Raw genomic sequence first — 26,160 nt, 5'->3', positions numbered from 1 at the left:
TGCAGAGATAACCAACATGTCACTGTAAAATAACATTTAACCATCGTTACAATATTTTCTAGTCTTTGGCTTGGAAGGAAGTTGGTTTGGAAACATATTTGGCGATGCTTCATCTCCTGCTTTGCGTTTATGTGGGAGCCCCGTCAAAAACCTGTCCACAGTGTCCAAGCGCTCTTTTTTTTTTTCTTTTCATACCGCGCCCCCCTGCAATGGCTCTGCGCCCCCTTAGGGGGCGGGCCCTACACTTTGGGAACCTCTGCTAAGTATCGTCGGTGAAGTTTGCCATGCACGTCAGATTTTCCTGCGCATTTTCATATCTCTGCTAACAGGTTATGGGCCTAGAGAGCTAAGAAATTTTCCAAAAAGATGTGTTTTGTGTTTTTGCCACCGAGAGAAACGTCACAACGTACAGCGTGCTCAGTGAGGATTAGCATACCATGCTAACGGCATGAGCCGACGAGCCGCTGAGTCAAATAGCCGTTGGGCTCGGCTAGTTTTTGATGGAGACAAAAAGAATTACGAACTATTGGAGACAAAATTTTTGGGCCACCTTCGTTTGCAAGGTTTAAGAGACATTATTTTGAAGCAGCCTACCGACGCGGAGGGAGAAGAACACAGAGCAAAGAATGCAGAGGCCTACGCGGAGCTGATCCAGTTTCTGGTTGACAAAGGTTTGTCTCTTCTTATGCGAGAAGCAGCGGATGATGGACGGAAGGCGCTGGGGATTCTAAGAAACTATCATGCAGGTAAAGGGAAGCCTCGTATAATTAGCCTGTATACAGAACTCACTTCGCTCCCAAAGTCCAGCAGTGAGAGTGTGACTGACTATGTGATACGAGCAGAGACAACAATCACAGCCCTGAGAAATGCTGGAGAAACTTTGAGTGATGGGCTATTGGTAGCAATGGTTTTGAAGGAGCTGCCAGTATAATTCAAACCGTTTGCGATCCATGTCACACAAAGTGAAGTTGAAGTGACTTTTGCTGAATTTAAAACTAAACTGCGAAGCTATGAAGACACAGAGAAAATGTCTGCTGCAGCGTCAGATGACAATGTCATGAAAGCACGTGCGCGACCGAGCGACAAACCCACTTTTGAAAAATCGAATGACCGTGGGGCCGGCAATGCAGACAGTGTGTTTCAGATGCGGACTAAAGGGACACAAAGCCAGGACGTGTCAACGCAAGCAGTGGTGTAGCGAGTGTAAAAGCACCACCCATCGGGACTCAACCTGCAGACGGAAAGGGCGGCAGGACAACGCACGGAAAGTTTCTGAGGAGTCGGGTAGCAAAGACTACGCATTCCGGGTAAGCAGCGAGGATGCAGCGTTCCAGTCAGAGCATGGCGTCAACAAAAAGGGTCTGATGGTGGACACAGGGGCAACTTCGCATATTGTTACAGATATAACGAAGTTCAGGAGATTCGACGACAGTTTCCAGCCCAAGACACACTACGTAGAGTTGGCTGACAGCACTAAGTGCACTGGAGAGCAGAGCAAAGAGGGGAGGCAGAGTTTTGCTTGATGGACAGCAGGGGGCAGTGCCACAAAACAACCTTGAAACAGGCACTGTACATCCCATCATATCCACAAGACATCTTCTCTGTGAAAGCAGCTACCTCAAATGGAGCTACTGTGATCTTCAAGCAAGGAAAAGACACCCTGCAACACAAAGACGGTACAAGGTTCCCAATATATGAATACAACAGACTGTACTACCTGCAAACAGTAAACACTGAAGGTAAAGACCAGTGTAAGGGTTGCTATGACATGCAAACATGGCATGAAATTCTTGGCCACTGTAATTATGATGACAATCTGAAATTACAGGGTGTTGTTGATGGTATGGCAATCAAAGGGAAAACAGATAAATCTGTCTTGCATTGTGAAGTGTGCACACAGGGAAAGTTCATTCAAACTAGAAACAGGGACCCTGATGCACGAGCCAAAACCGCCTTAGAGCTGGTACACCCAGATCTAGCTGGACCAGTAGACCCAGCGTCCAGAGATGGATATAGATTTGCACTATCATTCACTGATGACTATTCCAGTGCAGTGTTTGTGTATTTTCTGAAAAATAAGAGTGACACAGCAAAAGCAACACAGAAGTTTTTGGCTGATACGGCCCCATTTGGGCAGGTTAAATGTATCAGGTCTGACAATGGAACAGAGTTTATGGGAAATGAGTATCAGGCACTCCTTTTTTTTTTTTTTCCCTGTCCCGTTTGGCTCTTTTGCCATCAGAATTATTGTCTAAAGGCAAAGAAAGATGCCCAACGGATTAACTTTACCAAATTGACCATCCCAGCCTTGCCGTAATGGTCCATTTGATTCACCTTTTATTGTTTATTTTATTTTATTTTCACTTGCTGAATACGGGACAGACTTGACTGAGGGAAAGAAAGAGGGAAAGAAAAACAGCTGAGAAGAGGGACGGGCAAAAAGGGCAAACACCAAAAACCAACAGAATAAACAGACAAAAGGCACTCCTTAGTAAAAATGGAATCAGGCATGAGACCTCAGCACCATACTCACCCCACCAAAATGGTACTGCTGAATGTAATTGGCGCACACTTTTTGATATGGCCAGGTGTATGTTAATAGAGAAAGAGTTACCCAAAGAGTTGTGGACTTACGCAGTGCAAACAGCAGCTGTAGTGAGGAACAGATGCTTTAACAGAAGCACAGAACAGACACCATATTTAATGCTGACAGGAAGAAGGCCAAACCTTTCCAGGATGCAGACATTTGGGTCAGTGTGTTATGTCTACAGGCAGAACAAGAGAAAACTAGACTCAAGGTGTGAGAAAGGAATTTTTGTTGGATATGACAAGAACAGTCCAGCTTATATGGTCTACGACCCAGACGGGGAAAGTACAGAAACAAAGACTGGTGAAGTTTGAGACCAAAACAAGAGTAGAGAGACAAACACAGACTGACATGGTGCCAGATGATGAGGGTGACTTTGAGACACAAAACAGGTCCACCAAGACTAGAGAAAAGAGAAAAGATATAGATGTTCAGGATGCTAAACCCATCAAACAGCATCCCTACTGCGTAAACTCCACCAAGCGTTTGCTGATGCAGAAAGAAACTGAAGAAACCAATGAAATTTCTGTAGAAATTTCTCCACTGTGGTCCAGCCATTAACGGGCCAGTTCAGCCCCAAGGTTGAATTTTTATGGACAAATGAAGCGCCAAAATGCCTTTGAAGCTGCAAAGTCTCTGCTGTGTCTACCCCCGTGTTAGCTGCACTGGATTTAACACGACTGTTCAAATTGGAAGTGGATGCCAGTGCTGTGGGAGCTGTGGCAGTGTTATTGCAGGGCGTGGACCACCCCGTGTGCTACTACTCCCGTAAATTTACTGGATTTCTGGTAAATTACTTAACTATTGAAAAGGAGGCGTTGGCACTGTTCCTGGCTCTTCAGGACTTTCATGTATACCTCCTACAGTGTATACTGATCACAATTTTCCTTGCTTGGATTTTTAACCACAACCAACACGTCATGTGATGGGCTCTGATGCTGCAAGAATACAACCTAGACATTCGCAACAGGGTTTGGCCTAGGGTTTTGGAATATATGAGGCGACATGTTTTCCTCCAGGCAAATCCAAGTGTCAGCCCTTGCAGGTGATTGGCTGGCTGAAACCCTGTGGAACACCAGGACGATTGAGCTCACCTGTGTCTATAAAAGACTGATGAGCTGTCATTTGGTGTGGCCTCTTTTGACTGAGAGCGCGGTCTGAGAATGCCTGCTAATTAAACTGTGTGTGTAAAGCCGAGCACTGTCCTGTCCCACTTGTTTGTTCCGGGGAGGTTAGCTGTGTAGGGTTTATTGTATTGAGTTATTTTTCCTCCCTTCCTCGAGCCTCGTTCAGCTATCTAGAGTGCCCTTTTGTCTTATTTCCTTTCTGTGGGTATTTAATGTTGCCCAGTGGCTTGTTGTGCCCAGCCTTGACAGTTTGCAGTTGTAAAATTGGTAGTAAAATCCATGTTTCTGTTTGATTCCTGTGTAAGGGCTCGTTTATGTTACTCTCCCTCTGGCCCTTAGCAGAGGGGGTCATAACAGAACTGAAAGCTTTCCGATGAGTTTTAATAAAGGCATGATAATGAGGAAGTACAGCAATCATCCTTAAACACATTCAGTAACTTTGAACTGAATGAAGGCAGCTCCTCTTAATGTGTAAAGTATCTCTGTGAATTATATTTATTTTTCAGTATGACTTCATCTGTCAACCATACCTGTGATCCAGTTGTCCCATCAGTCAACCCTTTCTTTATGCTGGTCTACAGTCTGCTGTTTCTGGTATGTTTGAAATTCCTCTTGTCTACATCCTCTCTGTGTCTCTTCAGGTGGGTTTACTCATCAATGGCTTCATCTTAAAGTTTCACATTTCTCAAACTCAGCAGCAGGCATCCAGCAGCTTGATGGTCTACCTGAAAAACCTGACAGCTGCTGACTTCCTGCTCTGCCTCTGTTTGCCACTGCGGATAACCCACTATGCCAGCAGCTCTGCCATTTTGCACAGAGTCCACTGCAGCATTGGAGCTACTTCCCTGTACCTCAACATGTACACCAGCATCCTTTTCATGGGGTACATCGCTGTTAACAGGTAAGGAAAGTTTACTGAGTTCATGACAATGTTAAAACAAGATTTTTGTTTAATTACACTCTTAAACTCTGTACTTTTGGCAAGAACATGAATATTTAGTTTCACCTTAACAGTGACCTCTGCAGATTTGGCACCACTGACTTGTTTGGCAAAGTTGTCTACTGCCTCTTTTCTCTCTCCAGGTATCTAAAGATCATCCATCCTTTAGGAACTCACATCCTGCAGACAGTAAGGACTGCCCACATCGTCTCCACGGTCACCTGGGTTTTTCTTCTGGCTCCAACAATCACCTACAACATTATGTTTTTCAAAACTCACAAACCTCTGACCTCTCAATCTGGGTACTGTGGGCCCCTCTTCAGTACATCATTCAGCGTCCTTCATAAAACGTTCCAGATCAGTTGCACCATCATCTTCCTCTTAGTCTTCATATCCCTGGTCTTCTTCTACTACAGCACCTCCCGCAGGGTGTTGCAGGCACAGCAGAGGCAGCTGGCCTCCTCTGGCTCTGAGAAGCTGGTGAAGTCTCGCAGGAACATCTTAGTGCTGGTCAGCATCTTCTGTGTTTGTTTTGTGCCCTATCACCTGGTTCGACTTCCCTATGCTTTTCTGTGGAAGAGCTCTGTGGGCCAGCTCTTATACTACCTGAAGGAGGCAGCCACCATGGTGTCAGTTTTCAACGTCTGTCTGGACCCTCTTGTTTATTTTTTCCTCTGTAAGACTTTTCGGGCCCACGTGAGAAAGGCATCCTGGAGAGTCAACGATCCAAACAAACAAACCAGGAGAGTGAGAGCAGCAACAAGCCAAACCAATGAGCTGTAAAGAAAAGAGCTCAGACATCAATATGAGGCTCAACTCAACATTTCATGGGGTGATGACATCATGATCACTTTTTTTTAATTTTCAATATATTTTCTAAAATAGAAAACAAAATATTTTTCACTTTGTCATTATGAGCTATTTTTTCACATTAATTTTGAGATGAAAAGAAAATGAATCATTCTGGAATGAGACTGTAACATGACAAAACGTGGACCAAGTGACGCGCTGTGAACACTCTCTGGATGCACGGTAGCTCAACATCACTGCTTCACACATGGCTCATTTTTAACCTCCTTCTTTCCACCCCACGCTAACATGTAGCTTAAATAATCACATTTTATATCTTGTTTACTTTCTTTCAGTTGTTTTTTTCCAAAACCTGGAGCTGATAAATGATCACCATGTTGTTCTTTAGTGTTTGTTTGAGAGTAAAACGAGCGTTGTTCTTTGTGACCTGGATTGTGTCGTTAATCTGTGTCACAGACTGACTATATGTCAACACTTGTAGCTACCTGCAGCAATAATAGCATGTTTGCAGATGTAAATGTCTTATTATCAGTTACATTCTCTTTAGATACTGTAGAAAATAATCTAAAGGTTTTTTATTTTCGTGCTGTATTTATGTGTACATCAACAACATGACATGTGAAGCTGAGCTGAACTGATCAGAAGCGGAGAACTTTTAACCCTCAGTTTTTTAGACTATAGAACACTTAGAAATATCATCAATGTCATTAATACAGCTCCAACATTGCAACAAACCAAACTGTTTTAAAAATCAGGTCTCAGATTTATTCGACCTCAGGCTCCACAGATATACAAGCACTGGGAGGCACAGACAACCCTGAACAATATGGCTGCTGTGCTTCTGTATGTTTCATGGTTTGTTTTGTTTCATGTTGTGCATGTATAACACAGCAGCTACTTCCTCCTACTGTTTCCACTGAACCGATGGCTGAGGCTACAGTCAGATTTCTCAACACAAAACTAATAATAGAGTGTGTATAGCTGTGGGAAAGTGTGTGTCTGTCCTGTACATTGTGGTGAAATATGCGTTATCTTTGCTCTTCTGTTGATAGTTATGAACAAATATAGCTGCAGTGATAAAATCTGTAAATCCTCTTTTCATCAACAGCTAGACATTAAACTTTATCGTAACACCTAGAAGAACAACCACACTGAGCCGTGTGTAAACGTTCAGTGTGAGAACAGGAAGCAGTTTGAAAATCTAAGACCTCGAGTGTCATGAAGGAGGCCGGAGTTCTCAGACTTCTTGTGGTTTGAGGCTTTTTTCTGATTGGCAGTTGTTTAAGGGAAGTACTTTCAGATTTTAACTTTGGGTTCGCCACTTATAGAGTGCTTTTCTTCTCTATCTGAACACTCAAAGCACTTTTAACTACATGCCTCATTTAGCCAGTCACACACAAATTCATACAACGTTTTTTTTTTAAATTAATCTAAGCACCTTATCTAACATTCGATCGGATCCACCTACATTATAATTGCTAGAAGACCTGCTCTTCCTCCTGAGCCTGTATGTTTATAAGAGACAAATGTTGAAAATTCCTCAGTGGCGTAGTCCCCTGGCCCAAACACTAAAGCCCCTCAGCTATTTTAGTACATTATACACTTATATCTATAAAAATCCCAGCTTGCACTGCGGGATGTGTTTTTTTTTGCTTTCAGCTTGGGTCCTCTATCAGAGTCCTGGGAACTTAAGGGTCCCAGTGGCCAGCTCAGATATTGTTCTAGATTCTGGTTCTGCATTAATTTTTCCATAGCAGACTAAATGATCAAGCTTATAAGTAGACTTTTATTTTTGACTTTTAAATGTGTCCTGAACAGGAAGCACGTAATTATGCTCTTAGCCCTCTGTTGGGTTGGGGTTTCACAGTTCCAATGAGCATAACCAATTTTGGAGGTGTGCTGCCATCTGCTGGCTGCTCCCAGTTGCTGCTCAGGGTGTCCATCTCTGAGAGGACACTGGAGCTATAGCACTAAAATGAAGCTGTGTAATATTAAAGATGAATGTTTATTAAAAGTTCCACCAGATCTTAATTATGACTTCAGTGCTGTTCACAGTTAGAAAGTGACTTTGTGTGGTAAATCGGCTAACTCAGAGACTGAATATTTGGGCTTAAACTACATTATTTATAGTGACTCAGTCTCCAGTTTACACCTGACATTATCTCCAGTAGTTTTAGTGTTTCTCAACCAGCAAATTCAGGTTATACTCCCAGTGTTCTGTCTGACCCAGTCAATGTGGATGTTCAAGAAGCTGCACAGTGTTTGCGAGCTGGCTAATGCTACACTTCCTGTGACTGAGCCTGAGTTGTCTCACCCTGTGTTATCTGAGTTGGTGTCCACAGTAAATGTTTGCAAGCCTGGTAAAACCCCTGAGTCAACTGTGTGTGATCCTGCTGATTTAAGGATGAGACTCAGTCATGGGGACTCTCTAATCCATAAACTAAATATCCATGAAGCTAATCTTCCTGTGTTTCGTACTCCACAGAGGCAAAGCCTGCAACTGCATAAATGTTTTGTTTTTTCTAAAGCCACCCCTGTACCATCTCCTCTGCCTGTTCCTGCTCTGAGGGTGGCTATGGTCCTGCACATCCTGTGGTTGTCAAGCTATTGCTAACCACTTGCCAAGCACTGAGCCGCTGGCCCCACTGGCCCCACGGTCGGCCTCCAGACCAGCTCAGTTGCTGCTGCTGACCCCGTTTTGGTGCATCTCAGACACCTTTATCCAAAACTCACTGGGTGTAGTCGATCAGTAATTAAACTCAGGTAACCTCTGAAGACTACTGCATTGCCACTGCAGGGTGACAAGTAAATTGGTCGACTGCTTGTCGAGTGAGAGCAGCAAACTCCAGGAAAGACGAATGAATCAATGAGCACAGGAAACCAGTTTAATTATAGCAGAGAGAAGACCCACCAGTAATCAACCTGCAATGTAGCACCTAACACCAGTGCAAGAGAACGAGGAATAGATAATATACAGGGTGACACTGTGAGCTGATCGGCTGCAGTAACAAAATAGCAACAGTAACACTGATGCTGTCTATGTGGGAGTGTGTTTGTATTGATTTAACTATCATATAGATCTTCATGAAGACTGACATTTATGGCACTGACTTTAAATCTCACCCAAAAGCCAGAGGGGCCTCTGCCACTGCTGTGCCAGCAACATCCTGCAAAATATGTGTTTTAGTAAAAAAAAAAAGACAGATAAGGATCACAAGGAAGATGATGATGGAGCTGCTGTGGATGGTTTAGATGGATGACTGATGCAGTTAAAATAGAAGATAACATCAAACTGTCATGGTCTGGAGTCTAGTGACTCCGTGGTTATGTTTGTGTTTATTAATATTCACAATTTGATCTTGTTTCCTGGTTATTTGTTAACTATTTCCAGTGTTTAGGTGTTCCCTCTGCCTCCTGTGTTTCTTGTGTTGTGTCTAGTGTCCCTGGTTTGATGTTTGTGCTTATTCTGCTTTTACTGTGTCTCCTTCCCATTTCCTCATTTTCCCTTCGTGTGTATTTATTATGTGTGTTTACCTCTGTTCTTCGTCTGATCATCTGTGTTTCCTTCATGTTTCATGTCTCAGGCTCCATGTTCTTGCTTCAGGTTTTAGTTATGTTTCTTTGTTCTATATGTTCTTTAGTTTAGCTGTTTCCAGTTTAGCTTTTCTTTAGTGTTGTCAGTTCCCCGTTTACTTTGTAGTGTTGTGTCCAGCCAATAATAAAGGCTCGCTTTCTTTAACACACGCCTTCACACCATTTTGTGTGTGCTTAGGTCCTCATTCTCATCATGAGGTCATCTGAGAAAAATAGAACAAACACATGACACAAGTAATATTTAGACAACCTGTTTATAACAACTGATCAGAAAACTGCATGCCTGTATTAGAAACATGTTGGCCCGGTTTAGCAGGGAAGGCGAGCAGGAAATAAGTCAGAGTGCCTGTTAGTGGTGTGATCACTGTGTGTTTCCTGATGTGCAGCAATACTGTTAAACCAGATGGGCATAACTACTCAAGCAGCTTTTCTTGCTCACTGAAAACTGCAGAAGCAAAGGTGAGTCTTGCTGGTTGATCATCCTTAAATTGTTTGTACTTCTACATATTTCATGCTTAGCTTAAAAGATCACTTTTAGCGACTACTGACATGGGGAATCGAAATACTCTACACAGCTGCATCAGCATTACACGTGGCCTCTGCCAGTGTTCAACATTAAAATCTAAGATCCAATAATTTAATATTTGGTATTTCCTGAGGAAATCACTGAGGAGATACAGCTACTGGTTTCACTTTCCTCTTGTTGGCATGCTTTCTGCTGATCATAAATATTTGGATACAACTTTTGTTTACACTTCTGGGTGAAACACAAATGAAATGCCAGTATGAAACTTTGTCCAACATATGTAACTACTTAACACCTCCTTGCTCTGATTCTGTCCCATAAGTGAAAGTGACTGTATCATCTGTATAGACACGCTTTATATATCAGACAGATTATATAACAGACTGTGCAGCAATCCCATGTTACAAGCTCTTGATAAGAAGAACATGTTGTAGACCTGGATATATGCAGACAGGATTATAACCAGTTATATGTTGTTATACATGATACCTTGTAATGTTCAGAGTAAAGAATTGTGGATTGCTACCACTCCCACGTCTTGGTCCATGTTGAAATGATTGTTATGATTAGACTTGTGAGAGGAAGTGATTCATTTTTGCTTCCATAAATATAAACTGTACATGAAAGATGACATCACTAATGATTTCTATACTTGCATGTTAAGCTCTCAACTTTGATTTTAATGCTGCAAGACTGTAGGGTGCATCATATAGAAAGCAACCTGAGATAACTGTTGTGAACTGAATTTAGTGAAACTGTCAGCAAACTCCTCCAGAAAGCTCCATGTATTAAAATTACTGTCTCAAAGAGAGATGCAGTAGAGCTCAAAACAATATTTAAAATTAGTTTGCTTTTGTTTTTTTAACAATAAAATTAGACTATGATGGTAAATCCATTCAAAGAGAGAATAAAGTGGATTTTTTTTTCAGCTCAAGAAACATGGCTGACCCAACAAATATGACTTCATCTTTCAACCAGACCTGTGATCCAGTTGTCCCATCACTCAACACTTTCTTTGTACTGGTCTACAGTCTGGTGTTTCTGGTAAGTTTCTAATCTTCAGCGCTGTGTCAGAAATTGCTTTAAGGTTCGCAAAGTACTGTATGTACCGAAGTGATGTTCTCCTCATCCTTTCTGTGTCATATTCAGGTAGGTTTACTCCTCAATGGCTTCATCCTAAAGTTTTACATTGGTCAAGCTCAGCAGCAGGCATCAAGCAGTTTGATGGTCTACCTGAAGAACCTGACAGCTGCTGACTTCCTGCTCTGCCTCTCTCTGCCGCTGCGCATCGCTAACTATGGTAGCAAGTCATTCATAATTCAAAAGGTCTACTGCAGCTTTGGAGCTTCTGCGTTCTACATGAACATGTATGCCAGCATCATATTCATGTGTTATATCGCTGCCAACAGGTGAGGGACCTTTACTGATTTCCCACTACAGTTAATGACAGTGTTAATGACTAAAAACTCTGCATTCCCAATGAATGTGTAGACATCTCATTTTAACTTGATAATGACCTTTGCAAATTTGGTACCATTGTGACTGATTCGTGAAATTATCTACTGTCTCCTCTGTCTTGTCTCTCCAGGTATCTGAAAATCGTCCATCCTTCAGGAGCCCATGTCCTGCAGTCAGTACGAGCTGCCCACATCATCTCCATGGTCACCTGGGTTTGTCTCCTGGCTCCATCAGTTACTTATAGCATCCTCTTTTTCATCACCCAGAAAGCTCTGACTTTTACCCCCAGCCGATGTGAGCCCCTCTTCAGTGCATCAATCAACCTGTTCTTCAAAATCATCCACACCATCTGTGCCATCATCTTTCTCTTAGTCTTCATATCCCTGGTCTTCTTCTACTACGGCATTTCCCGCAGGGTGTTGCAGGCACAGCAGAGGCAGCTGGCCTCCTCCAATGCTGAGAAACTGGTGAATTCTCGCAGAAACATGTTGGTGCTGGTCAGCATCTTCTGTGTTTGTTTTGTGCCCTATAATCTGGTTCGCCTTCCCTTTACTTTTCTGTGGACCAGTTGCTCTGCGGGTCGGGTATTGTTCTACTTGGAGGAAGTGGCCACCATGGTGTCAATTTTCAACATCTGTCTGGACCCTCTTGTTTACTTTTTCCTCTGTAAGACTTTTTGGGCTCAAGTGAGCCAGAGGATTGTATCAATGGGGACCAACATCTAACAAGCAAACAAGAATAGCAAGAGCAGGAGCAAGAGAGAGGGTGGACATTGTTACAGCAACAAGTTAAACCAATGAGCTTTAAGGAAAAGTTTGACATTTTAGTTCAGTGAAACCAGTGTCATGGATCCCAAGTCCTCATAAACCACAGGAGTTTGTACTGAGCTCAGAGATCAATAGAAGGCTGATCTCAGCACAAACCCACTCCCACACAAACAACATCAGTGTTCATGTGTCAGCTTTTGTCTATTCAGCCTTTAGGGTGTTCTCATATCCTGCTGATGTAACACAAAATCAAAAATCATTTTTCTCATTAAAATCACGTCAATTAAATGTAATCAAATGCACTTTACATCATCATTACTATGTAATAATACAAAGATAAGCTGTGGCCTCCACACAACCAGATTCATAGTTCAAACTAATAGTCTTGAGTAGGGATGGGTATCGTTTAGGTTTGATCCGATATCAGTATCAAACCGGTACTTTTGAAACGGTGCCGGTGCTTAAACGGTGCTCAAACCTGTGCTTAAAGAATGGAGAACACAAAATTGGTCCAAAAACCTCTCATGTTCAGCTGTCTTTAGCTGTCTCAACATGAAGCTACTCACGCAGAGGAGAACGGCTGCTGCTGCCATCATCATCCTCATCATTTCTGTTACACTGGCAGGGCTAGGGGCCAGGACTCTCCTCTTCCGGTTTTTGGGGGATGTTGCTAACTCCGGGTCCGATAACAGGCACCTATCAAATGCGGTGCATTTCTCGGCTTAAAAAAACGCTATGCGTCGTCAGGTGTTTCATCAGATTTGAGGTGTTACCTCCTTTGACAGTATCACAGTATCACCTTAAAGCACTTGTTGCAGGCTGCTGAGTTTGCATCTTTTGCTGTGAAGTACAGCCAGACTTTAACCGCTTCGCCTTGAGCATTTTTAATCTGTAGCTCTGCTCTAAAAGAACGTACGTACCTGGGCCCGCCTACTACGCTTGCAAAGGTAAAATGATTGGCTCGAATCCAAAGTGTATGACATCTCAGAAAAATAAAGCACCGAAATGTGCGCTGCTTTTCGGTCTGGTTACTGCCGTTTATGTCAGAACTGGTGCCACCATGGCACCGGACACCGGTACCCATCCCTACTCTTGAGTGAGCTCATGATCTAATCAGTCCTCACGGGATAGTTAATATCTGTATAAAACTCTTTAACTTCACTTTATCAGTTACATAGACAGGACAACAGTAATGCATTAGAGCATCTATTTATATGTTTGTATGATGTGCACGTATAACCACAGCAGCTACTTCCTACTGCTTCTGCTGCAGCAAGATTTCTCATCGCAGAGCTAATAATAAAGTGCATCTAGTGTTACAAAGAGTGTGTCTGTTTGGTACCTTGTGTTTAAATATCTGTTGTTATTTATGAACAAGAAAGATGATCATAGAGCTGCAGGAACCTGGTGACACTTACTAACATTTAGTTTTTTTAAATGATGCTTCATGGGGCATCTGTGCTGTATTATCTCAACCAGAGTTTTATTTACATAAATAAACAAAGCAAAACAAAATTAAACCTCATCTGAAAAATATCAGCTAAAATAAATACAGTGGCTGAAGCAGCCCAACACAGAAATGACCAGAAATCACACTGCATCTAATAACCTGAGCTGGTGTATTTTAGTGTTGAGTATGACTTGATTTTTTCTGTGGATCATATTTAGGCTACTTTGTGGTATCACTCCACTAAATTCTCACGCTCTTTTTTTATCATATGATCTGTAACAACGTTCAGTTTAAGCTCAGGAAGTGGTTTGAAAGTTTAAGATCTCTGAGTGTCATGAAGGAGGCCAGAGTTCTCTTCCTTCCTGTGGTTTGCAGCTTTTTTCTGATTGGCTGCTGTTTAAGTGAAGAACTTTTCGAACTGCTGATTAAAAGTATTTTTAGATTTGCTCTGTAATATCTTTGGCCTTAGACTTTAACACAAAACAAGATATATGCATTTGTTACCTTTTGAAAACAATAGTATGTGATTGTGTGACCAATGCTTATGAAAATCCACATACACACCCATTCATTGATTTGTTCCTCCAATATTAAACACGTCCATAAACCAGATGTGAGCTGAGGAGTCATAGGATGAGCACTGAAGATAAATGGATCATCTCAGCTAAACTGGCAAAGTGGTTGTCTTGGTTTACTTCCTGCAACCTTCTGAGATCTTGACTCATCCTCCCTCCTTATTTATGAAACAGTCTGCACCACCTACAGAAACATAGAGAAAACCTGGACTGGAACACTGGTCTGACTGGAGTCAACACTCTACTGAGTAAAAGAGAAAAGAAGAAGAAAAGAAATGGCTTGATTTTTTGTGTTGGGAGAATGTGGTTAGAGGGGTTTAAGGGAAGAATCTGACCATAAATATAATAAATAAATAAAGAAAGAAAGAATAAATAAATAAATCAAATATAATCATATATGTCAGTAGCTGGCTGGTTATGAGAAAAACAACTGATAAATCTAATCATTAAAACAAAGTGCCACAAGTGCAGCTCAGTGATGTTTTATTTTTAACACTAGGCCTATGTTTCATAGACAGATCGCTCTACCAAACTGCACACTTCCTGCTGGGTCTCTTTCACAACACTTTTAATTTGAAACTAAGGGAGGAAGCAGTTTTATTCATGGTACTGTGATGTTGTGGACCAGCTGATGTGATCTTTTTTTCTCATAAACTGGGGAAGTCAACATTTAGGACAGAACAAAATGGAGGAATTATTGAGTTTGAATCCACTAGAAAATGTCCTTTCATTCGTATAAAACTGTCCTCAAAAACCTTTTTATGAGTTTAAATGTGATCGATCTAATGCATTAATTAACTTTTCCTCATTCTATCATTTGTATTTGTTTTAACAAAACACACAGCCCATGGTTCTGGATTTGGGTTTACAGATCTGTAAGCCAAACGTTGTCCTTGCCTCACTGAAGGAGTCTACCTGTCCAAGCACTGGTGTCCAGTGAGTGGTCCCTAACTGGTCCCTCAAGGCCGCAGACCTGAGTACATATATACAGTGTTTATTTTGTACATCGTGTTATCATAAAAATAACAAAAACAAACAAAAACAAGTAGGCATTCATGGACAAAGGATGAGAACAGGTCGCTGTTTGAATGCTACAATCCACGTAACCCCAGTGGAGGCGGTTCCATGAATAGGATGTGGGACCTTATGGATTCTTTGACACCCAACATCTGGACTAACCTTGAAATAACTAGTAGCTCAGTGTACCAACAAGAAGTTCCAAGAAGTAACTACTATCACAATTGGAGCTTTATAAAGTACAATACAAATGCCAGGGCATGGGGGACCCAGGATATCAGGAAAGGGGGAGCTGTGATCATCCCTGCCCTCTGAGAGAATAGTGGTTCAGACACTCAGCAGTCTTCAGCCTCCATTCTTTCGCTTAACACAGAGTCTTAGGCCATCGTAGTCTAAGGAGCTTGGAAAGAAAAGAGTCTGGACTTCTTTAAGTTGCTTGAAGCGGGTTTCATGGAACATTGAATTGGGATTCTCCTTAATAATGGTGAACCATCTCTTAACTCGATCACCTCCTTACCCCAAAAAGCTGCTCTGAGTTTTCATCAAATGAGAAGGGAACGGAGACCATCGACCATTTCTTTCATTTCAGCTGAGTTCACCTCTGTGAAAACAATATTTCATTTAATCCAGGCGCATTTTGGAACCAAAACTGACTGGACGTTGACTTGTCTGACTAAAGGTAACAGACTACGAACCAGAGGAAAGTTGGACCTCAGGAATGAATTAAGAAATTTCAAACTGTGAAAAATCCCAGAGACATTTTCCTGTCACAGGCAGTTCTGTAGGTGGCAGCGCAACAGGCTACAGCATTATGTTTTCCAATACTCAAAAACCTCTGACAACTAAATCTGGCTACTGTGGGCCCCTCTTCAGTACATCATTCAGCATCCTTCATAAAACATTTCAAATCAGCTGCACCATCATCTTCCTCTTGGTTTCCATATGCCTGGTCTTCTTCTACTACAGCATCTCCAGCAGGGTGTTGCAGGCACAGCAGAGGCAGCTGGCCTCCTCTGGCTCTGAGAAGCTGGTGAAGTCTCGCAGGAACATGTTGGTGCTGGTCAGCATCTTCTGTGTTTGTTTTGTTCCCTATCACCTGGTTCGCCTTCCCTATACCTTTCTGTGGACCAGCTGCTGTGCGGGTCGGCTATTGTACTATTTGAAGGAGGTGGCCACCATGGTGTCAGTTTTCAATATCTGTCTGGACCCTCTTGTTTAGTTTTTCCTCTGTAAGAGTTTTCGGGCCCAGGTGAAAAATTTGTCTAGGAGAGTCAAACATACAACAAACAAACCAGGAGAGTGAGCGCAGCAACAAAACAAGGCAAACCAATGAGCTGTAAAGAAACGTCCAGCAATAAAGTGAAGAAATTTGCATTTGTATTTGGAGTTAGATAGGACCAGTGAAACCGGTATCATGGTTCCCAAAGTGTAATGAACAGCTAGAATGAATACACAGAACCAACCTTTGGTCAAATTCATACAAGCTATGCAGTGTTAAATGTGTGAAATCATATGCACCACAGACATAGCCTGAAAGAACCTGGGTTAACAACAGGGTGTACCAGCGGACCAGAAAAGCTTGGTACAAATGTGATTGGTTCTAGGGCAGTCTCTGCAAACAGCATAAGTCTTCATCACTAGAGGAGTGCCATTTAGGCTATTATCAGTAACTTTTAAACAACTGATCTCTGTATATCTTATGGTAGTCCCTGAAGCTATGGTCATGTTGGTTGATCAGCTGGCCTTGCTGTAAAGGTGTGTCATCAGTTTGCTGATCATCACACTCCTTCCAACAACCAGTAGCTGCAAACAAGTGCTCATGAGTACCCTCAAAAACCACATCACACCTGGCTTGGTGCTCAGTAATACAGTCTTTAAACTACACATGCAATCGTGGACACGGCTGTGCAGGAAAACAGTTAAGTAATGGACCAAATTATGATGATGTGCTCCATGAGACATGTATAGATAGAAGTTCATGATAAAATTGGGCTATCATGCTGTCCCTGCTTTTCTGAAGGCTAAGCAACACTCTATCCCTACCCATGGCTTGGTACCTGCCTTCCTTCTCAACCAATGTAAACACAATTATATTGGAATTGTAACCATTTCCACTCATGATGGAGGTGGGAAAGTCTTTAATAATAAAGGCTGTATGAATATTTCAGCCAATGGGAGAGAATTTGACATCATGTTATATTTTGGTCTTTTTTCTTTTCAATAAGTTTGCAAGAATTTAAAGCAAAGTGTCTTGATACATGCTTAGTCATCCAGGTAGGTAAATCCCAGAACATCCTGTGGTTCAGTGAGAGAAACATTTCGCCACTCATCCAAGTGACTTCTTCAGTCACCATCCTACAATGCTGTGATTGCAGCCATTCCCCAACTCTCTGTGAATGGTACTCGTTTAATGGTACATATTAATTAGTTTAATCAGTCATTGTACAAATGTACTGTTTATAAGATTGAAAACCTGCAGTCAGCTGAGAATGAAGAAGTCACTTGGATGAGTGACGAAACATTTCTCCCACTGAAAACGCTACGTCCAGATGAACAGAATCAACTTTTGGAATATAAAGCAAACCTTTTCACTTTGTCATTTGGGTTTTTTTGTTTATAATTATTATGAGTTGAGAAAGAAATTAATGAGTTTTAGAATGAGGCTGTAACATAACAAAATCTGGACCAAGTGAAGCACTTTAAACACTCTCCAGATGTACTGTGGAGAGTGTATGCACACACACTGTGAAAAGATTTTGTTTATTATTCAAATATGCTTTGCTTGTGATTGTGTAAACTCTGAATGACGATTCACCCTGATAAAACATGAAACCTTGCCTATGCTTATCAAATGCCTGTGAAGACAAGTTCCTGTGCAAAGAGCAACGGAAAATGCCACTTAAGCAGACGTTTAGTATAGTACGGACAGAATGTTTAGTAAGATATGCATTTGTCAGTTAAGCATTATATTCTGAGAACAGGCGGAGACTGCCTCCGTCTGCTGTGTAACCTACGTGCCTATATAACCTGCAATAAAGAAGAGTACTGTGTGACTCTCCCGAGAGTTCACCCATGTACATATGATTGTTTATATTGTCTCACTGTGTCTCTGTTTTACTTTGGCAGCCTTCTATTTGGGAAATTTTCCCCTGACATTTCTTGGTCCTTCGAGCCGGATGAGACAGCCTATTTAAAGCAGCTCTCACAGAAAGCACCTCACCAGGTCCCATCGGTACGAGAAGCCCACGTTGCAACGTTTTACAAGCGGTCCGCACCGTCGGGGGCTGATCAGGTGCATCTGAAGAAACCAGCGCCAAGGTAGGACAGACCACTTTGAGATAATAAAGGTTTGCGCAAAAACGAAAACGAAACTTAAGACTCGTCCAAGACAGACTGGAAGCATTAAGCTCGTCCTGAGGACTGGTAGTCAGCTCGCCCGCAGAGGGCTGGAAGCAGTAAAATAAATATTGAGCTCGTCTAAGAATGATTGGTAGCTCCCCGAAAGGGTAAAAATAAGCTCGCCTAAGAAAGGCTGGAAGCACTACGCTCGCTTTAAGGAAGCTGGTAGCGTGAACGCGCGTTAAAACTGTCTGTCTTTTATTGTTTTTTTGGTGGAATAAGTTGATTTCTACAGCACAATAAGGAGGCTGAACTATTCCACTGATTTGTTTACTGTTGGTTGCTGAAGTACTGGTGAATCGAGAAGAAGGTCGTGTTTTATCACATAAAGTTGACACCGCTTTTGAGAATAGCTCAAAAGTAGAAGGGCGTGTCAGCCATCTCTCTCTGTTCTCGTGCCAGCGAAAGCGCCGCAGGTGTGTGTGTGTATTACTAAGCGCTAAATACATAAAGAAATAAATAAAAAAAACAAAGAACTATCGAATAAAATAAATCAATATTAAATATGGGAAATAAATCTACAAAACCCGAATTGACAGCAGATGAACAATGGTTAGAGAAAAAATGCCCTGGTGCCGGACAGATAAGCGCAAATAGGTGGAGAAATCCCAAAAAAACAAACTGCACCGCCTGGGAGGGGAACTGTAGCCCTGGCCAAATACAGCAATTAAGTAAATGCCTACACGCAGAGATAGAAAAGACTAGTGGTAAAAAGAAAGTCCTGCGCATGTTCGAATACGTAAGTTTCTTTGTACCATCGCAGGAGGAAAGTAAGAAGCGTGAAGAGAAAAGAAACAAAAAGCAAAACAAACAAAGCGAAAAGCCACCTACCGAAACCACCAATCCTCCTCCTTGTCAACCACCTCCCTCAGCCCCAAGTCCCCCTGATACTGAGCAACCATACCCCCCAAATCCTTATCCCCCTGTTTCAAAAAATCCCTTTGTGAAACCACAAGACCCTTATGTCTCAGCGAGACAACAACTGGACCTAATGACCCGCGAAGACCCACCGCCATGGCCTCCAGGCCCGTTAGGGCAATTTCCGTTAATTCAGGCGCCAAACCCAAATTACGAGAGAATTAGAACAACATTAGCGCCTAGGCCTGACTACGAAAAAATAGGAGAAACAAAGCAAAAAGAAAACGAGTCTGCCTCTGACTTCCTAGACAGACTACGACCAGTCTTTAGACAAAACTCAGGTCTAGAATATGATGAGGGCGTGAACACCCCTTTTGAACAACAACTAAAAAACGCGTTTCTAAAAGGCCTCCTCCCAAAGGTCCGCGCCCACGTAGATAAACATTGGGTCACTCAAAATACCGGAAGTCTAGCTGATGCTTTACAGCATGCAGAGCATGCAGTAAAGGTACAGAAAAACAAAACAGCACTGCCAGACTATGAGAAACCTTTCTACCTGTATGTAGACGGAGGAGCAGGTTACATGAAAGCAGTTCTGACCCAATCCTTCGGAGAAAAACAACGCCCACTCGCATTTTATTCATGCAAACTAGATTCAGTAGCCTCAGGCCTACCTACATGTGTGCAAGCCTGTGCAGCAGCAGCAGAGGCTGTTAAAAAATCTGCCGACATTGTTTTGGGACACAAGCTGATTATCAAGGTCCCACACGCAGTAACTTCAATACTACTACAGGCTAATCTTTCTTATCTAACACATGCAAGACAGCTCTCCTACGTAGGCATCCTGCTCTCACAGTCACACATCACTGTTGAAAAGTGTGGTCAGCTAAACCAAGGCACCCTGCCCTCAACAAAAGCAGAGTGGATGACAAAACTACTGGAAAACAAAGAAATAGTTTTGAGCAACCAACTGCCGCGTGATTCTCTCCCAGTCTCTTCCAGGTCCTGCTCACAACACCCACAGCATGCAGGATTGCTGAACGACCCTCGTGGATTCATCAAAGCCACACAAAGACGGTTGAACCAATCCAAGACCCACCAACATCTCCTTAAAGTGAGTGATAAGTTTAGACTCTGGTCCTCCCCAACCTCTAGTGTTCGCTCGGTGGGGGGTAGGGTGATCAGTGGCAACACTCGTGATCCCACTCCTCTGGCTGAGGTCTACTCATTAGAGGCTACGGGTGTGTCTGGTGGTCGAGAAGAGGAGAACACTCACAGGAATGGAGATGCTAGACAAAGAACCCAAGATTCCACTGAGGGAGAAAGGAGAGATGGACATAGACGACGTCAATATTGGACAACAGGATGCCAGCTGACAACAGTCACAACCCTGTGCTTCATGTTTGTGTTCTCAGTGTTCCTGACAATAGCCATCGTATCCATGAACATGACCTGCACCGATAATCCCTGTGATCCCCACTGCCAGCAGATTTATCGCCAGTACCCAAATGTGACATGCTCAGAACAAAGCGCTGTCCCCAAACAAGATCATCGCACCACGGAAAAAGTGGAACTAACCCGGAAAAAGCGCAGTTTCTGTAGAGGATACTGCTACGGAGTGGCAGGGGCCAGGAAATATGACAACCCATGTAACCAAACTGCAACCCTGAAGAAGACCGAAGATCTATACCTATGCTACCACAAAACCAGTTTTTCCTCTGCAGTATGGATCCCACTAAACTCATTCCACATTGGAGGCCGTCGAGGTGACAAGTGGAACGAATATGACTGGTACCTGTCAAGCACGGACTGTGACCAAGGCTAGGACACAGTCTTCACCTACACTGGCAACGACTGGACCGTAAGAGCCCTGATCAACAGGCTGATAGCAACTGCCATTACACCAGACCCTGTCAGCCCAAGAGAAACTATGACGTTATTAGAACACACTGACACTGACACAGACACTGATGATGAAGCGGATTCAAATGAAGAGATTAATGCCCTGCGCATAACTGTGATGCAACACCGAGTCGCACTGGACATGATTCTGGCTGAAAAAGGAGGACTCTGTATACTCTTTAACAACACATGCTGTACGTACATTCCAGATAATGTTCACTCTTCCAACATGACCGACGCCTTACGCACGCTGAAACAACTCAGGGACGCTCAGCAACAGGACTATGTCACGAACACTGAAGATTGGCTTACCCGGCTGTTGAGTGGTTCCTGGAAATCTCTTTTAATAAAAGGACTGGTTTTTGTAGGAGTTCTTCTACTCCTACTCTGTTGTTTTACTTCTTGTATTTTGCCATGTGTACAATCAATGATTAATAAAGTTGTTGCAGTTCATGTGCAGGCATACCTGACACTGCCCATGGACGAAGATGATGATAAATCCCCCTGACACTGAAATACTGTGATACACCAATGTATGACGTGCTGATTAAAAATGCGCTGCAAGAAATCATGCACAGATAATAAACCAATGGTGTTTTAACTAGTGTGAAAGTTAAACAACAGGAGGGAAATGTGAAAAGATTTTGTTTATTATTCAAATATGCTTTGCTTGTAACTGTGTAAACTCTGAATGACGATTCACCCTGATAAAACATGAAACCTTGCCTATGCTTATCAAATGCCTGTGAAGACAAGTTCCTGTGCAAAGAGCAACGGAAAATGCCACTTAAGCAGACGTTTAGTATAGTACGGACAGAATGTTTAGTAAGATATGCATTTGTCAGTTAAGCATTATATTCTGAGAACAGGCGGAGACTGCCTCCGTCTGCTGTGTAACCTACGTGCCTATATAACCTGCAATAAAGAAGAGTACTGTGTGACTCTCCCGAGAGTTCACCCATGTACATATGATTGTTTATATTGTCTCACTGTGTCTCTGTTTTACTTTGGCAGCCTTCTATTTGGGAAATTTTCCCCTGACACACACACACACACACACACACACACACACACACACACACACACACAAAATTCAAAACTATTTTACTGTATTTAGTGAAGGTCTATTGAAAAAATCACAGTACTTAAATGTTAGATTTCACTTTTTAAAAGTTTAATTCACTCTACTATTTTTTTGCTAACACTGAACTGCCTCCTCCCAAGATTCAGATGTAGAGTCTAGTTTAGTTTTCATTTCAAAATTCTGATAAAATCTTCAGTTGTAAGTTAACATCTGTTTAGACACAAATTTTAAATAGATTCAAATGAACCATGTGGATTTTCTGTGGAACCACAGCAGCTATTTCCTCGTCCTGTTTCCACTGAACTGACATTGAAAGTGTTAGTGACATTTCTCAGCACAGAGGTGATAGTAGTGTGTACATGATGTAAAACCGAAAATATGACAGAGTGGCCGGAAACTCCTGAAAGGTTCAAAGAAAACTTCTCACGATGCTTCATGGGAAATAAGAACTCTCTTCTTTTAATGCACATTGTACAATAACAGTTCTGTTACCACCTACAGTGACATCCTCAAAATCCAGTTTTTCAATAATACCCGGTCATGAAACTTTAGTGCATTATTTTGGAGAACACTGACACTGAGCGTCTAATTGAAGATGAATTTGGACCATTTTAGCTCTCAATCATAGCTCCATGTTGGCTGGGAACTTAGGGCTGCCTGCATTTGGACCCTTAAATGACATTCAGTACTTTATGAGCTCATCCAGTGTTTTATTAATTTAAAAGGAAGAAAAGAAAAAAAAGAAAAAAAAAGAAAAAAAAGACTGAAAAGGCAACAAAATCTAAGATACAGTGACTTGCAAAAGTATTCGGCCCCCTTGAACTTTTTCCACATTTTGTCACATTACAGCCACAAACATGAATCAATTTTATTGGAATTTGGAAATTGGAAAGGATTTATATACAACACCCTTGAGATAAAATAAAAGGCCGATGCACACAATGTTGCATGTCGAGTGTTCGTTTTTATTGTCCAGACCGTTTCTGTAGCACCTTTTCAGCTGCCGCCTCCTGCTTCACACCACACACTCTTCTGTCCTGACAACCTAAGAAGAAGAAGACGATCATCAGGAAGATGATGATGCAGCTGGTTTGCTGGTGTGATTTAAACCAAAGTAGACTCACACCATGATAAATGATGTGCAGTGTTAATACCTCAACCCTCCATTTTAATTTCTACAGTTTTGGTCAGAACTCAGACAGATTTTTATGACAAGAACCTCAAATCAACAGTTTTTTCTTTTTGCTAATTTCAGCTTGTGAATTCTGGATCTTGTCAAAGAGTGATGTTGAAACTTAATGTATGATGATATGAGAAAAAAAATGCAGACACATGAAGTATGCAATAAATGTACAACATTTAAATTGCAGCCGATTAGAAAATTATGGCTTTGTTCTGCATGTGAAATGTATTGCACCAGCAATAAAGGCAAACAGGAAATACTCAGGGTTCATGCTACAAGTGTGATCAATGCGTGTTTCCGTATCTTCAACATTAAACTGAGAGGACATAACGACTCAAACAGCTTTTCCTGCTCTAAGCTGAAACCTGCAGAAACACAGGTGAGTCCTACTGCTTGCTCATCCTTTACCTTTATCCTTAACCTAGAAGTAAAAAGCTCGATCTGAGAGGACACTAATACATTCAACACCCAAAAGTCTAATAAGTAAATACAGTAATCTGTCCTCAAAGTAACAAATGGATGAGTTTTGATCAGCTGAAAAAAGGCAGCCCTAGAAACTTGTTTAACGTGTGAGTTATACTGATCATGAATCAGTCCATGGTTTCTCTTTGTTACTGATTCATGTTGCTGAGTTATTGCTCTTATGTTCCTGTCCTGTGTTTAAGAGACTGAGTGGAGGAATTTATGTGTGTAATAATGAATTAAAACAAAGCTGGTGTTTGTGTTCCCACTCCTCCTTCTCAGACTGTGCTTAAAGTATTATTATGCCTAATATGACTCATGAGCGGAGCTGATTCATTCACAGATTTTCCACCTCATAAATATAGCATAACAGATCACTAATTTTTGACTCTCATTTTAAGGCCTCGGCTTTTTGCCTTTAGGGCTGCGAGAGGGTGCAAAGCACCTTAAGGCAACTGTTGTAGTTTGGCGCTATATAAATAATATTGAATTGAACAGCAACAGACAACAGTTGTGAAATTAATAGTATGAACATGATAAGACAGCAGAAAAGTGAAACAATTTAAAGGTGAAAAAAGCTTTTATGTACACATTGTTCTAAACAAATATCTGTGAATGGGACTTTTTTTCAGCTCAAGAAGGATGACTGACTTAAAAAATGTGACTTCAGCTCTAAACCAGACCTGTGATCTGGTCGTCCCATCAGTCAACCCTTTCTTTATCCTGGTCTACAGTCTGCTGTTTCTGGTACGTTTCAAATCGGCAGATTGTGGATTAAGGTTCCCCTTCAACTGATTCAGATTCCCCACATAAACCTCCTCTATCTGTCTCATCAGGTGGGTTTACTCCTCAATGGTTTCATCATGAAGTTTTACTGTTGTGGAGCTCAGCAGCAGGCATCGAGCAGCTTGATGGTCTACCTGAAGAACCTGACAGCTGCTGACTTCCTGCTCTGCCTCTCTCTGCCGCTGCGAATCACTGATTATGCCAGCAGCTCTCCTATTGTTCAGCAGCTCTACTGCAGCTTTGGGGCTTCTGCCCTGTATCTCAACATGTACACCAGCATCATATTTATGGGGTTCATCGCTGCCAACAGGTAAAAAACCTTCAATTTCAGACTTCAATTAATGACAATATTTAAACCAGATTAATGGGTAATCTACAAACCCTTTGCTCCTGACTAAAACATACACAACTTTTTTGGTCTTAACAATAACAACATACCTGCTCCATTTTTACTGGTAAGTGAAGGTGTTACCGCCTCCATTCTCTTCTCTCTCCAGGTATCTGAAGATCGTCCATCCTTCAGGAACTCACATCCTGCAGACAGTACAAATTGCCCACATTGTCTCCACGGTCACCTGGGTTTTTCTCCTGGCTCCAGCAATCACCTACAACATCCTGTTTTTCATTAACCACAAACCTCTGACCTCTGACCCGAGCTACTGTGAGTCCCTCTTCAGTACTTCATTCAGCGTCCTTCATAAAACACTTCAAATCAGCTGCACCATCATCTTCTTGTTGGTGTTCATATGCCTGGTCTTCTTCTACTACGGCACCTCCCACAGGGTGTTGCAGGCACAGCAGAGTCAGCTGGCCTCCTCTGGCTCTGAGAAGCTGGTGAAGTCTCGCAGAAACATGTTGTTGCTGGTCAGCATCTTCTGTGTTTGTTTTGTTCCCTATCACGTGGTTCGTATTCTCTATAGTTTTCTGTGGAGCACCTGCTCTGTGGGTCCAGTGTTGTACTACCTGATGGAGGCGGCCACTGTGGTGTCAGTTTTCAACGTCTGTCTGGACCCTCTTGTTTACTTTTTCCTCTGTAAGAGTTTTCGGGCTCAGGTGAATCGGAGGATGGTGTCAATAAGGACAAACATCCAACAAGCAAACCAGGAGAATTAGAGCAGCAAGAAGCAGGTGTTACAGCAACAATTTAAACCAATGAGCTGTAAGTAAAAGGTCAACATTTCATGAACTTGAAAGATTTACATTTTTTTAGAGTCAGATTAGACCAGTGAGGTCATGGATCCCAAGCACTCATGAACCACAGGAGGTTTTGCTGAAATATCATTATGAGTCTAAACTCAGCACTAACACACTCCCACACAGATATCATAAGTTCATGTTGCTAGCTTTCAGCTATGGAGCCATGAAGAAGTTTATTCTTTTATTAAATTTGACAATAGGCTGATTAAGTACCAAATCTTGATTAGTTAGAAAAAAGAAAAATCAAACAGCTTTAAGTTTAATATTGCAAGAAATAAAAGATGTTGTAAACAATAATGTCTTAACTGCTTTTGCTTATGTAGAAAAAAATCTATTATTCACAACCCAAAATGCTACTTAACTTTTTTTTGCAAAAACATTACTTTCACAGTTTTGTTTTGCTGTGAAGAAAACATTTAAAATAAAGACCAAACAAGT

General features: G+C 41.9%; 3 protein-coding genes and 1 long non-coding RNA gene across 13 annotated transcripts; all 4 read left to right on the top strand.

The window, feature by feature from the left end:
- Nucleotides 1-237: 237 nt before the first annotated feature.
- On the top strand, nt 238-7,682 carry LOC102079319 (P2Y purinoceptor 14). 10 transcript variants are annotated; one of them, XM_025906112.1, is made up of 4 exons: nt 238-746; nt 4,221-4,308; nt 4,413-4,615; nt 4,798-7,681. In XM_025906112.1, the coding sequence occupies exons 2-4, from the start codon at nt 4,222-4,224 to the stop codon at nt 5,435-5,437; spliced, it is 930 nt and encodes a 309-aa protein (XP_025761897.1). In that variant the 5' UTR covers nt 238-746; nt 4,221; the 3' UTR covers nt 5,438-7,681. The 10 variants fall into 10 exon arrangements, with proteins under 10 accessions (XP_025761897.1, XP_025761894.1, XP_005464541.1 ...); XM_025906109.1 differs by having other exon boundaries at nt 4,356-4,615; XM_005464484.4 differs by having other exon boundaries at nt 238-1,739; nt 4,356-4,615.
- A 1,022-nt stretch (nt 7,683-8,704) lies between these two features.
- LOC109201138 (uncharacterized) lies at nt 8,705-10,856 on the top strand. The gene is made up of 3 exons (XR_002061144.2): nt 8,705-9,517; nt 10,514-10,628; nt 10,734-10,856. It is a non-coding gene; the product is annotated as an uncharacterized LOC109201138 (long non-coding RNA).
- A 68-nt stretch (nt 10,857-10,924) lies between these two features.
- On the top strand, nt 10,925-11,817 carry LOC112846544 (P2Y purinoceptor 14-like). Its single transcript, XM_025906135.1, has 2 exons — nt 10,925-10,993; nt 11,173-11,817. The coding sequence occupies exons 1-2, from the start codon at nt 10,944-10,946 to the stop codon at nt 11,765-11,767; spliced, it is 645 nt and encodes a 214-aa protein (XP_025761920.1). The 5' UTR covers nt 10,925-10,943; the 3' UTR covers nt 11,768-11,817.
- Nucleotides 11,818-24,602: 12,785 nt separating this feature from the next.
- On the top strand, nt 24,603-25,638 carry LOC109196862 (P2Y purinoceptor 14-like). The gene is made up of 2 exons (XM_019351366.1): nt 24,603-24,835; nt 25,023-25,638. Exons 1-2 carry the CDS (start codon nt 24,603-24,605, stop codon nt 25,636-25,638), a joined length of 849 nt encoding a protein of 282 aa, XP_019206911.1.
- Nucleotides 25,639-26,160: the final 522 nt, after the last annotated feature.

This window comes from Oreochromis niloticus, linkage group LG3 (assembly GCF_001858045.2).
Source record: "Oreochromis niloticus isolate F11D_XX linkage group LG3, O_niloticus_UMD_NMBU, whole genome shotgun sequence".
NCBI lineage: Eukaryota > Metazoa > Chordata > Actinopteri > Cichliformes > Cichlidae > Oreochromis > Oreochromis niloticus.
The sequence above is the reverse complement of the archived record's forward strand: the minus strand, read 5'-3'. Positions and strand labels throughout refer to the sequence as shown.